The sequence below is a fragment of the Ahaetulla prasina genome, chromosome 2, assembly GCF_028640845.1.
Source record: "Ahaetulla prasina isolate Xishuangbanna chromosome 2, ASM2864084v1, whole genome shotgun sequence".
Taxonomy (NCBI): domain Eukaryota; kingdom Metazoa; phylum Chordata; class Lepidosauria; order Squamata; family Colubridae; genus Ahaetulla; species Ahaetulla prasina.
The window spans coordinates 145,751,100-145,765,759 of record NC_080540.1 but is presented as its reverse complement, the minus strand read 5'-3'; the positions used below and the strand labels follow the sequence as shown (position 1 = coordinate 145,765,759).

The 14,660-nt window shown below is 41.9% G+C and overlaps 1 protein-coding gene across 1 annotated transcript in view; it reads right to left on the bottom strand.

Annotated features, from left to right (window-relative positions):
• PITPNC1 (phosphatidylinositol transfer protein cytoplasmic 1) overlaps nucleotides 1-14,230 on the bottom strand; it is a 203,204-nt gene extending 188,974 nt beyond the window's left edge. Inside the window, exon 1 of the mRNA XM_058166320.1 lies at nucleotides 13,275-14,230. Coding sequence (XP_058022303.1) covers nucleotides 13,275-13,334 — 60 coding nt within the window. The 5' untranslated portion in view covers nucleotides 13,335-14,230. The remainder of the gene's footprint in view (nucleotides 1-13,274) is intronic.
• Between the last annotated feature and the right edge of the window lie 430 nt (nucleotides 14,231-14,660).

The window sequence follows — 14,660 nt, the reverse complement described above, 5'->3', positions numbered from 1 at the left end:
AACCAGTAGTAAAAAAATTTGAATCCCACCACTGGAATGGGACATCCTGATTTGCTTAACTGAAAGGGGGCAGAGCATTTGTTGAATTGATTAATTATAATTAATTAAATGCAACTTTTTTTATCCCTTTAAACATTCAACTCTTAACCGCAGTAGTTTTTTTTAAAAAAAATACTGATACCTGTGAGAATAATGCCAGCTTATAGATCGTGATGTTAACTTGAATGGGTCTATGACAATTTGCCGCAGCCAACTCACCTTGGGCAATTCACTGCGGGATAACTGGCCACAGCCAACTCGCTGCAGGACAAGAGTTACACTAATATCAAAGAAAGGATGTAAAAGGAGGGGCAGAATGAAATGTGAATTGCAAACATCAAAATAATGTTTAATTTATTTTAAATAATCAAATAGAATTGTTAAATGGTCCTGCAGCAAATTGTCCCATGGCAAGTTGTCCGTGGCAAGTTGTCCTGCAGCGAGTTGGCTGTGGTGAGTTGGCCCCGGCAAATTGGCTATGGCAAGTTGTCCCATTCCGAACTTGAATTACACTGTGCTATATTGGTCTGATTTGGCAAAGCTCTCCTACCACACTTGAACTCCACATTTCTTTTATACTCAGGACAGAGATGAAGGAGGCTGAGTAGTTGTTTGAGAGTCAGACATGCTCAGTTAATGGACTCATAATGACATTTTGCCCTTATTACAAAGGACAGATGCCAAGTGAACAACAATGCATTTCATACCTTAAAAGCTCCTTCCCTTTCCCTTTCCCTGTTCCTTCCTCCCTTCCTCCCTCCTTCCCTCCCTCCCTCCCTTCTTCTTTTCTTTTTGCCACCCATCTCAATAAAATACTCTGGATGGTTTATAATTTAAAAAAATATACAACAATATATTAAAACAATACTAGCAATAAAAATTACTCCTACTCATTACTACCCTAGGATAAAAGGGCAGGCAGGATTACTCCCTTGTCAATATTGAAATACTGTCTAGTGTCTGGATTAGATGCACTTTGCCTTTCTAATACAAATCTGAGTTCCATTATTCCATATTTTTGTCTCTGTTTGTGTTTTTTCTAATGCATGATTGCTTTTAGACACATAGTTCTAAGAAAGACTCAAACCAATATTTAGGGGAGGGAAAGGATTTGGAGACTAATCCTTAATAAAATTAATAAAATTACATGCATAATTTCAATAAATATCGTTACTATACTCCCATATTATTTAGAGCTAGAATAATAAATCTTGATTAAACCACAAACTGTCACATCAAAATATCCCTCCAATTTGTTTACTAATGGGAAAAGCAATCCTAATTAGTACATTCTAAAATCTCTATTTTAGAGAACACAAAAGATTTTCACTTTGATGTTGGCTGACAGTTCAATTAAAGCAAATAAATAACTTTATCGTAGAAGAAGTAATTAACTAAAATATAATTGGATTCTCTTTAAGATATCTATGTATTATTCTTAAAAATCAGCATTTAAATTAGTTTTGGCAATTTTTTTTATCTACAAATTGTTTCAGAAAAATTCTAAAAACTCAAGATCCTAATTAGTCCTGAACCTTTATTGATCCAAATTAAGCATCACTGAAATAAAAGCTTTCAAGTACAAGCACTAATTAGTGATTTTATAACAGAGTGCAAAATGAGGTATAAATCTAGATTATTATGACCTGCCCAAAGTCACTGAGAGTCAGACAGCATACAATTTTAATAAATTATTATTTAATAAATTACTATTATGATTAGTAAATCACAAACACCTTATGCTGAAAAAGAATTCAGGGATTATATACATGCAAGGTCATATGATGCTAGGAACAAATTCAAGAAACCAAAGGGTTTAAGGTGTTGGTTACGACCTTTAAAGCGCTCCATGGCTTGGGACCTGGGTACTTACGGGACCACCTGCTGTTACCACACGCCTCCCACCGACCCGTACGCTCCCATAGAGAGGGACTTCTCAGGGTGCCGTCCGCCAAACAATGCCGGCTGGCGGCCCCCAGGGGAAGGGCCTTCTCTGTGGGGGCTCCCACACTCTGGAACGAGCTTCCCCCGGGTTTACGCCAAATACCTGACCTTCGGACATTCCGTTGCGAACTGAAGACACATCTTTTTATCCGCGCGGGGCTGGCTTAAATTGGAATTTTAATGTTAAATTGATTAATTTTTAAACGGGGTTTTTTAGTATGGCAAATTTTAATCTCCAGGCTAATTTAAATAAGTTTTTTAACTTGTATTTTGACCTGTATATTGTATTGCTGGTTTTATCTTGCCTGTACACCGCCTTGAGTCCTTCGGGAGAAGGGCGGTATAAAAATCAAATAAATAAATAAATAAATAAATAAATATAGGCATTCCACAACTTACGACCACAAGTAAACCAAAAATCTCCATTGCTAAGCAAGACTGTTGTTAAATGAGTTTTGTCCCATTTTACAATCTTTTTCGCCCGATTTGTTAAGTCAATCATTGCAGTTGTTAAGTAAGAAACATGGTTGTTAAGTGAATCTGGCTTCCCCATTGACCTTGCTTGTCAGAAGGTCACAAAAGGGGACCACATGATCCCAGAACATTGCAACCATCATACATGCAGTCGCCAAGTGTCTGAATTTTGATCACGTGAGCACAGCAATGTTTACAACAGTCATAAGTTACTTTTTTCAAGTCACATCAACCACTAAACAAATGCTTATAAGTTGAGGACTACCTGTATGCATTATTGGCATGGTGACACAAAATTTACAAATATCAAACATATGCTTCAACAGGCAAGACTGCCTTGGTATTTAATAGCAAATTATACATGTGATGCAGAAGAGTTTCATTCTTTACACATCTTACGCTTGGTTGCCTATTTCAGTGGTGGGTTCTAAAATTTTTTACTACTAGTTCTGTGGGTGTGGCTTGGTGGGCGTGGCATGGCTTGGTGGGCGTGGCAGGGGAAGGATACTGTAAAATCTCCATTCCCACCCCACTCCAGGGGAAGATTACTGCAAAATCCCCATTTCCTCCTGATCAGCTGGGACTTGGGAGGCAGAGAATAGATAGGGGCAGGGCCAGTCAGAATTTTTACTAACAGTTCTCCAAACTACTCAGAATTTCCACTACCGGTTCTCCAGAACTGGTCAGAACCTGCTGAAACCCACCTCTGGCCTATCTGTATTTTAGCCTTTTTTCCCTGGTATTGAACTGGACTTAAAGTTCCAAAAATTCTCTAATCAGCATGACTGTCATTGAGAATAATGGAAGCTAAAGCCCATTCATCTGGAGAGTACCCAAGTGGGAAAATCTTTTTTGAAATGGGCTTTCTTTGGTGGTACTTTTCCTATAATGCTGTTACACTTAGACTTAATTCACCCACTGCACAAAGACGGCTAATGATGACTTGGAATAGCCCCACTAATCATTCTCCGAGGATATCGCCTCATAATTTTGTTTTTATTATTTATTTGTTAATTTATTTGCCACCCATCTCACTGTTGATGTGAGTCAATTGTCAAGCATCTGAATATGGGGATGCTGCGATGGTCATAATTGTGAAAAACGGTCATAAGTCATTTTTTTTTGTGCCATTTGAATGGTCACCGAAGGAACTATTGTAAGTCGAGGACTACCTGTAATATATTCTCTATTAACCCGCTTTGATTTGAGATTTTCAGGGCTGCAATTAAATTGGCCACCTGGGTTGGGTATAAAGCACATGGAAATGGGCTGTGGGGAAGGGACTGGGGGAGATTGGCTGTGGCCGATTTGCCGGTGCGAAAGACTGGGGGAGGGCCAGCCGAGGAGAAAAGTGTGTGGCTAATAACACAGAGGCGAAAAACTTAAGGCGAAACAGGCAAGGCGAATGGTTTGAGCCACAAAGTCCCATTCCGTGGGACTAGGATGCTGCCTTGCTTCTCAGAATCTCCTCACTTATAAATGGCAGCACTCGTGCGAGACCGAATACATTTTCACTGTCATGTTTGTTAATGGTTGACTGTGAGTAGTGCTACGTGGATAAACTGACAATTAAAGTCCAATTCTCTTTTCTCTGGCTGTATAATACCTTGTTACTTATTTATGTCCTAATCTCTTATCAAAGGTATGTCTATGCAACTTCCTTTTACTCATGGTAGAATTAAAAACGGTTTATTAATAGCTTTCAGTGGAAGCTGCTTTGCGGGAGAAAAATATGAATTGGTAGGAAGAGAAAGCTGCCCAGCCATCACAATTTTTCCTTCTTCCTGTGTATAGATTCCCCTCCTCCCAGAAGCTGTGAAGATGGCCTGATAGCCTTGCTTTACAAGCAGGAGCATTTTTTCCAACAGCTGCAGCCGGGATTGTAAGTCGCAGCAGAGGGGGTGATGAGTGAGAAATGGCTCATGTGAGTCCAGGGTCAGGGCAGTGGGGCAGAGCAAGAGTTCAATGCAGGCTGCTTACAGCAACGACAAAAATGGAGCCAGGTGGTTTTTGCCGATTCAAACCAACCAGAAAGATTAAGACGGGAATTGCTGATAGATGAAATCGACTAGAGACACCCCCCCCAAGCGTAAGTACAGGTAGATCCTTGACATACGATCACAATTGAGCCCCAAATTTCTGTTGCTAAGTGAGACAGCTGTTAAGTGACTTTGGCCCCATTTTACAACCAAACTTGCCACAGTTGTTAAGTGAATCACTGCCATTGTTAAGTTAGAAACACAGTTGCCAAGTGAATCTGGCTTCCCTATTGAATGTACTTGTCAAATAGGGATAGGAATAGAACTAGAGATAGGGATGGAGAGAGGCAGAGACAGATATTCTCCTCCCTCCCTTTCTCTCCCCATGCACTCTCTTATGACACTCTCTCCTACTTGGTTCAAGCGACAACATTACACAGTGAGTCTCCTGTTTTAATCCAATATTTTAGCTACTACATTAGATTGATTCTATTCTGTACTTTTCCCAAAAGGAAGGTATGAGATGTGTTGTGGTTCCAGCCCCCCCCCACCGCCCCCGGGCCTGGCCCCCTGCCTGAAAGTGACTCAGAGAGTGAGGGGGAAGGGCCATCAGGGCTCCCTTCTGCAGGGCCGGCCTCTCTGGCTCAGCTCCAGGAGCCAGAGGCAGGCCAGGTGGAAGAGGTGATGAGGCCTCTGTCTCCTGTATCTCCCCTCGCCCAGGAAACGCTTCCAGACCCAGCTGTGGACAATCAGCCCTGGTTAAATCCCAGGTTTTGTAGACAAGAGAGGCGGGAACAACAGAAGCAGGGGTGGGGCAGGCCTAGAAAGTGCTGAGTCACGGAGTCACACCCCACAGGGTATAAAAGCAGGAGGGGCTGCTATACTACTTCGTGACGAACAAATCAACTGACTGGAGAAAACTTGAGCTGAACTATCTGACTGAGCATTTGGCCTGAGTTGCTTCTTTTGCTCCTGACTTCCTGGTTGCTCCGGTAACGAGCTCTGCGACGCCGGCATTAAGGAGATAAAGAGAACCTTGGCAGACGGACGCTGGTTTGCTGCCAGAGCTGATAGTTACCATGGACTAAATTGCTGGCTAATTGAGTCAGTTCGCGTGCCTCCCGGACTGAGGTGGGGGACAGAACAAGATGGCTGAAACTCAGCTTCTCTTGCACAGTATGCCTACAGCTAAGATTCCCAAAAACAGTAGGGAAAAAACTAGACTTTTGCTCTGTCTTTTGAATACCCACAACCAATAAGGTAATTATCACATTCTATTCTTTTATCTCATTTTTGTCTAATCTCAGTGTTTACAGTTCTCAGTGTCTCAAAAGTAGGGGCGTATAGAAATGCCAATTTTAGCATAAAAATCCATAATGAAATGGATATCATCCCTGAAATATGTAATACTAAATAAAGTAGGCTTTAAATCACCATAAGGACCTTGGTTGTTGTTGTTTTTCCTGATGGAGTATAACTTCATTTGTATGGGTGCAGAAATATTATAGCTAATGAGGCTTAGGCATGAATTAATCAAACAAACAAGAGAGAGATCTGAATCTGAAAACTGCAGTGCTGACGTGTATGATGGCAAAAGAAAGTCAATAGAAAGATGAGACTCTCAAAAAATAAGAGTGTAAAATACATTAAAACGTATTTTGAATGAAACATTTCTTAGAGCCTAGTAAACACAGTTGCCACACATCTTAGCATTGCTACAATGGATTTCTCGGTAGGTAAATAGCAGAAGTCAAAAAAGCAGTTCAGTTCAATGCAATGTGTTCCTCTATTAAAAGTAAGTACTGTTGTAAGTCCTCCACTTACAACAGTTCATTTAGTGACGGTTTGCAGTTACAATGGCATTGAAAAAAATGACTTATGATTGTTTTTCACACTTGCAACCGATGCAGTATCTCCATCGTCACACGATCAAAACTCAGATGCTTGAAAACTGACTCATGTTTATGACAGTTATAGTGTCCCAGGGTCATGTGCCCATCTTTTGTGACTTTTTGACTAGTGAAGTCAATGGGGAAGACAAATTCACTGTGTTACTAATTTAACAACTGTAATGATTCAAGAAAAGATTGAAAGCAAATGAGGTCCAGGCAGAAGAAGAACATCATGGCTTCAAAATCTAAGGGACTAGTGACACATTTGGCACAAAAAGAAGAAGAATGATTGGCTTAACAATTGTGGCAAGAAAGGTCATAAAATGGGACAAAACTCACTTAACATATGTTTCACTTAGCAACGGAAATGTTGGGCTCAATTTTGGCCAAAAGTCTACCTATAATCTTCATAGAATGATACCAGATGGGGATATGGCTATATATTTCTCCTAGGGCAAGCATTATTTAGTTATGTACCCTTTGTATACAGATATCGTACAAAATGGGAAGATCTGGAAATTGCAGCAGTGTTTGCAATAATCAGGAGTCTCACCACCTTCTATTTCTGCAGGGCTTAAATTTAACTTTGTGCAAAGATGACTTTAATAATTTGCCGGTTGGGTAAGAGTTACAGACACCCAGCAAAAGAGAATTTTAGAGTATTTCTTGCTGTCAGCTTGTCATCAACATAAAACATGTTTGAAATAAAAAAATGAGCAGATCAAAAGGGAGGAAAAAGTTTGCAGCATCCTAAAAATACCATAGAACATTGTCAAAATATCATGCAAGAATAACTAAAAGATATGCCAATGTCACATGTATCCCTTTTTGAGTATTTGTAATTGGCAAAAAGAAATACCAATGAGCTCTTCTCGCTGAGGGAGTTGAAAGGTTAAGAAGTGGGGGGGGGGGGGAATATAATATTTTTAAAAAATCCTTTTGAAAAACCCATCTACCTCCACTTCCTTGAATTAAAGAGGACATTTGACAGATTCCATACCTAAATAATTTTCAGAGCTACCTCACTTCCCAAGGTCAATTGGAAATAGATTTATTGTTGTTGTTGTTAGTTGCAAAGTCATGTCCGACCCATGTCGACCCCATGGACAATGTTCCTCCAGGCCTTCCTGTCCTCTCCCATCCCCTGGAATCCATTTAAGCTAACGCCTATTGTTTCAGTGACTCCATCCAGCCACCTCATTCTCTGTCGTCCCTTTCTTCTTTTGCCCTCAATCTTTCCCAGCATTAGGCTCTTCTCCAGTGAGTCCTTCTTTCTCATTAGGTGGCCAAAGTATTTCAGTTTCATCTTCTGGATCTGGCCTTCTAAAGAGCATTCAAGGTTGATCTCCTCTAGGACTGACTTGTTTGTTCGCCTTGCAGTCCAAGGGACTCGCAGGAGTCTTCTCCAGCACCAGAGTTCAAAGGCCTCAATTCTTTGGCACTCAGCCTTTCTTATGGTCTAACTTTCACAGCCATACATTGCAACTGGGAAAACCACATGGACAGTACAAAAAAGGAAATAGATTACCGGGAAGCAAAAATGTTGCCATTTTTATAACAAGACCAAACTGAGGAAAAGTTCTGACCCAAATGATTATAGCTAGAAAGTGATGGTATAGTTAAGGTATAGTATGGGACCTAGAATGGGAAAACTGAGGTGGAAGGCCATTCTCCAACATGGAATCTCACCAGGTAGTCCTCAACTTACAACCATTCATTTAGTGACCCTTTGAAGTTACAACAGCACTGAAAAAAGTGACATAAGAGTCACGATGGAGCAGTGGTTAGAGTGCAATACTGCAGGCTTCTTCTGCTGACTGCTGGCTGACTGCAATTTGGCAATTCAAATCCCACCAAGTTCAAGGTTGACTCAGCCTTCCATCCTTCCGAGGACCCAAATTGTTAGGGGCAATAGGCCGATTCTGTAAACCGCTTAGAGAGGGCTGTAAAAGCACTGTGAAGCGGTATATAAGTGCTATTGCTATAACTGTTTTTCACACTTATGACCATTGCAGCATCCCTGTGGTCACGTGACCAAAATTTGGACGCTTGGTAGTTGGCATGTATTTATGATGGTTGTAGTCATGTGATCACCTTTTGCAACCTTCTGACAAGCAAAGTCAATGGGGAAATCAATTCACTTAATGGTGTTACTAACGTAACAGGTGCAGTGATTTACTTAACAACAGTGACAGGAAAGGTTATAAAAAGGGGCAAAACTCACTTAACAACTGACGTGCTTAGCAACTGAAATTTTGGGTTCAACTGTGGTCATAAGTCAAAGACTATCTGTAAATTATCATAGCTGGCCAACCTGCAATATCACCAGTAGTCAATTTAAGACATCTTGAAGCCGATTAAGCTTTGCATCAAGCATCTCATTTCTTTCACTAGCTCATTCCACTATGAGAGCTGCAGACACCAATAATCTATGGATGCATTTAACCAGCACAACATTAATAGGAATACAAAATTGTTTTTTGTTGGGCAGTATTTCTCATTTAAGATTCTAACGACACAGTTTGAATAGGGAATTATGTTTCGATTCAGCATCTAAGATCTAGAACTCCTGGGAAGCTCTTTTTTATTAAATTCAATCATCAGATCAATTCAATTCTACTATACTAGGCACAAGTGGTTAGAGTGCAGTACTGCAGGCGACTTCTGACTACTGGCTGCTTGCAATTTGGCAATTCAAATCTCACCAGGCTCAAGACTGACTCAGCCTTCCATCCTTCCAAGGTAAGTAAAATGAGGACTCAGATTGCTGGGGGCAATAGGCTGACTCTGTAAACCGCTTAGAGAGGGCTGTAAAGCACTGTGAAGCGGTATATAAATATAAGTGCTACTGCTATTGCATCTGTTTCAATAACTGAATATTTTCTTCTATGTCCCTTTTGCTCCTCAGTTATGTTTAGTTTGCATGTTTCATTGTGATGCTTCATTTATAATGAATTGTTTTTATCAGTTCTGACAGCTGCCGTGAAGGTTCTTTTATCGCTTTCTGAAAGTGAAGGGTAAAATTATTTTTATAAGCAATCATGAAATTAAAACAGCATTGCGTAACTTAGTTGAAGTCTGGGGAATTGTGTTAAGAGGAAGCCCTGCCTACATGCCACAAAAACCAGGAACAATTAAATCTTCAGGGAAAATTTATTTCAGACCTTTTTCCAATCCTAAATGTTAATTATGCCAAAGGGACTTTGTCTATTGTAAGCAAACATTAATAGTTATCAGGAAGCAGCCTAATGCTTTCAACCTAGGGTATTTTTGTATTAAAGTGGCTATTATGTGAATGTCTGTTTGAAATACTATTGAGTGACAGAATTTGCTCAGAATGCAGTACAGGTAGTGCATGATTTATGACCAAAATCGAGTCTAAAATTTATGTTGCTAAGCGAGACAATTATTAAATGAGTTCCCCACCCCCTATGTTATGACTTTTCTTGCCACAATTGTTAGGTGAAGGTCGCAACAGTGATCACATGACCCTTAGACACTGCAACTGCCACAAATATGAACCAATTGCCAAGCATCTGAATTTTGATCACATGACCACGGAGATGCTGCAACGGTTATAAGTGTGAAAAACAGTCATAAGTCATTTTTTTTAATGCCGCTGTAAGTTCACCAAATGAACTGTTGTAAGTCAAGGACTACCTGTATTTAATTAAAGCAATAGAAACCGAGTAATGAGATCCTTAGTCAACATACACTCAGCAATTTAACAAAGTCAGATTTTCTACATTATATTATATTTCTTCCCATCTGGGAAGAAAGTTTACCGGAAATTTTATCATAGCAGCAGTCTAAATCTGAGCTTTTGACATTTTATCCCAATCTGACTCAGGTCACATGGGGATTACAGCAAATACACAAAATATTCAAGGAAAAAGTCCAGTTTGATGATTTAAAGGTCAGATACTCATAGTCATTTTTTTTAAATAAAAGGAAAGCAACTTAAGTAGTCAAGGATCCAAGGAAAACTACAGCTTGTTGCTATAAGCCCAGTCACATAATGTACTCGTGCATTTATCACTGCTTATAGTACAACATGGCAAAAGACTCCAAGCATTAACGAGAAGGTGACAGTTTCTGAGAGGGAAATAAAGAACATCAGGGGGAACTCGTTTAAATACATTTCCCAGTATTCGGTGAAGAAACAAGTACAGTCTCTGACGGCTATGGTTTTCAACTAATAGCACAATTCAAAACCACAGAGTAGAGAATTTATATCTGCATAAAGGATTAGTTGTTTCGTTCTTGGTATGATCGTTCTAAGCTGGGTTTGATATCTAAGCACAATTTGAAGAACAGATTTAAAGTAAAGACTACTGAACTTTATCCCCTTGTGCAAGCAGCCAAGATGGCAAGGTGAGTGTCAAAAGCTTTTTGTAATAGAAAGGGGCAACCAGTGGTCATCTAGCATCCCTCTATCATTGACCATGCTGGGTGTAGGTACTGAGAACTGAAATTCTACAACCTTGAGATAAGATGGGATATCCACCTTGAGATATCCACCACAGTTCTAGAAGCAGGACTGAGAGTAGGACTCACGTGTCTCCAGGAGTTGGAATGGCATATCTATACTTTTTGTGAATACAGAAAAATCTTACCTCGCATCATCTGCACAATCATAAACATAATCCTTTGAGATTACGTGTAAAAAAAAAAAGGTGGACCTAAAATCCACAGCGTTTTGTTCCCGATTCATATTTTTAGCCCCCAAGAGTTCATTAACGTTCATTCATATATGACACAAAATTTTGATTTGGCGACACAAGCCCAAATCTGAATTGAACATTTCTGTGCTTCCTTCTTTCACTTTAAACAAACCTGTTTTGTGTTTTTCCCAAAGTGGAAAATAATTTGCGCCAGTCCTATTCTGCAAGGAAAGCATGAGCCACAATTTGCAAATTCAGGCATAACTCAGGAAAGGAAGTACAATGTTTTTCACATCTGTGCAAAGAGCTAAAAATAATTGGCTTTTTACTTCTACCGAACTATATTAGTCTATGTGAGTATATTCCTTTGAATCAATGTTCACTCCTGGTGACTGTCTGGACAAGTCCCTGCAGTTTTCTTGGCAAGATTTTTCAGAAGCGGTTTGCTCCTGCCTTCTTCCTAGAGCTGAGAGAAAATAGATGACCCTGACTTTATGCCCCAGGCAGGATTAGAACTCAGCCTCTTGGTTTTTAACCCACTGCCTTAACCGTTACATCAAACTGGTCCTCTATATTGAACTATAATAAAGTACATTTTAAGTCAGGCTTGTAAACAGCCATTTGTCTCGTTTGATTGTGACAGGCTCCAGGCAACCAGGCTGTAAAAGTTTTGAAATGGAAAGGGGGAAGAGGTGGTGTTAAAATTTAACTACTGAGAAATTAAAGAGGAACATTAACAACACAGGTTTAGATGCATTCGTTTTAAGGAACAGCAAGGTCTGCTGAATTCTTGGCAAAAGTCTCCTAATTATTAGAATGCTGGTTTCCAAAAGAAGAGCCAGGAAAAAACCCCACAAAGCTGCTGGAGGAAAAGTTCCTACAACATCCAGGCAGCCCGCAGTATTAAAAATACAAAACAGATTGTACTGAATTTGGGCTGGCTCAAATAATATAGATGTGGAATAAGGTGAATTATATGACTGACATCTGCATTTTTATTTTCTCCTGACACAAATTGCAATCACCAGAATATTTAATTTAAACTAGTTTTTCTGCAGCTGGAAAACTCATTTTAGGTCGTAGCAAGGAGCCAGAAATATAGGGATGCAAGAATAAAACATTATATTAAAAAAATACCTACCTACCTATCCTCCCCCTACAAATAAAGGATTCTTCCCACCTTACCTACAGTATCTGCATTAAACAGAAAGGAAAAGGACAACGCTCTAGAGAGAATTCTATCCAAAACGTGCCCCCTTGTGGCGCATAGCATATTTTGGAAGAAAGAACGAGAGGGAGAGACCGATATACATTTGGCAGCGCCAAACGAATGAAGGCGAAAAAGAAACTTGAATGGTATTGACTGGTTTGCCATTAAAGCAGTAACTGCAGTTTAAAACTGTTCACCGATTCAGATCACAGCCTTTCAGTTTCACAGTCAAAACCCGCGAAGGCTAATAGAAAGAGGGAAGAAAAAAGAAAGACAATCTGAAGTTTACTGTATAAGCAAACATCCAAACTTTTATGTCAGTAAAGCGACTATTATCAGTTTGGTGAAAACTGTACAGCTGGTGTGACCCCCCCGAAACCTGTTGCATTCTGCACACGACCTGTATGTAGATCTCCGCCGTCATGCTCGTTCACCCCCCACCCCCGCTTCGATTTAGGCATCTTAGCGCAGCACGCACATGCTTATGCTACGCATTGCTTTCAGTCGAATACCCGAAGAAAGGCTGTGGCTACTTTATTCCACGTATTGGAAAGCGGCAATCGCTCTTTAAAAGAAGTTTAAATAACAGAAACGTCCAAGCATTATTAGCTAAATAAACTTGGGAAATGGAAAGAAAGGGTTGGGGGTGGGGGAAGGAAAGGAAGAGCGAATGTTTTCTTGTTAATTTAGTAGGTTTGTTTTTTTGTTTTTTGTTTACCAAATACATTCTTCTTACATTAATTGCAGCCCACATCAGGGCCACCCAAGGTATGTGTGTGAGAAAGTGTTTCTTTCTTTCTTTCTTTCTTTCTTTTTTTTTGCTTTTTCCATAGCAAAGCTGGGTGGCCAATGGAGATTCTGATGCAACGGTGCCTGACATCCTACCTTCTTGCAGAACGAGGCTGCTGACCCCCCCACCGTGCATTTGCAAGGAATAAAAAGAACTCATTGAAAAAACTGCCACTGGGTCGCCGACGGTTCTCTAAACCCTCACCCCAACACACACAAACCCCGCATAAGGACCCCTCCTGAAGCGATTCCCCTCAGCCCGTATGAGGCAAGGCGCACTCACCTCCTCAACTGTCAAAGGCATACAGATCCGATACTCCTTCATGAGCATATTCCGACACATTCAAGGCAACCCAGCAGTTCAGGAGAAAACGCGAACCGCGGGGCACCCCCGATCCTGCAAAAGGCAAAGCCGCCGCCGCCACCGGTCTACAGCGCCCCGGAGGTCGCCTGCTTGGCAATTGGGGCCGTAGACGTCGCCGCTGCTGCCGCCACCACCACCATCCAGCAGCAGCCTGACCCAGCCCGCTGGGGAGAAAGACGGAGAAAACAGCCCGCGATGCTCTCTGCTCCGATCCGATCTTCCAGGTTGGCAGCTTCAAACCGCGGTCAGGCGCTGCTGTGCCTTTCACAACATGCACACGCCGAAGGAGGCTCGGGAGCCAAAGGCGGCGGCGGCGGCGGCGATCATACAAAGGCATCCGCCGGGACCGCTACAGCCAGAGGCATTTCTTGAGCCGCCGCAGCCTCAAGACATTGTTGCCCGAAGCCGAAGTCCGGGCGAAAGAGGCTGGAGCGAGCAAAAAGCGCGCCTCCCCGACCCGGGCAAGATCGGCAGCCGCCAAAAAGGAGATGCTTCCTTCCAAAGACAAAAGGCGGCTCGCTACCTTCTCCTTTCCTTCTCCGCCTGGTAAACAAGCGTCCTCCGCCTTCTCCGGGCGAGCTTTGGAAGGAAGGAAGGACGGAAGGAAGGAGCCCGGTCCCTGGATCGGCTGCGGGGCTGGCCTCGCCCCGGCGGAGAGGCTGCCGCTCTCCGGGTCTTGGCTGATCGCGCCGAGGAGGTTCTGCTGCAGCAGCAGGAGCGGCGGCGGCGGCTGCAAGCTTAGGAAGGGTGTGAGAGCGTGGCTGACATCAGCAGCCCCAGCAGGAAGGAGGGCCCCATCCGGCCAATGGGGACGAGGCAGAGCCAGCCAGGCGACCCTTTGAAACAGCAGAGCCAGCCTCGGCTGAAACGGCGGCGAGGAAAGGATAGGAGAGGAAAGCCGCTTGCACGCTAGGCAGCAGGAGGAGGGCAAGAGGGACAAAATCAGCGCAGGGTTTTTTTTTTAAAATGAGTTTGTGTGTGTGCGCGCGTATGCGCGCGCGCTCTGAAGAGTAGTGGAGGGCTATTGGTAAGTTTAGAAATCTGCGGAGTCCAGGAAGCGTTTCGATGAGATCTCACTCATCACCTTCAGGCTTTGGCTTTGTTCTTATGTGAGCAAAAATTTGCTCACATAAGAACAAAGCCAAAGCCTGAAGGTGATGAGTGAGATCTCATCGAAACGTTGCCTAAATACTTCCAATCTTACACGGGAAAAGACCCGAACATACCAACATATATATATGTATGGTCTCCTGCTTGAGCAGGAGGTTGGACTAGAAGACCTCGAAGGTCCCTTCCAACTCTTGT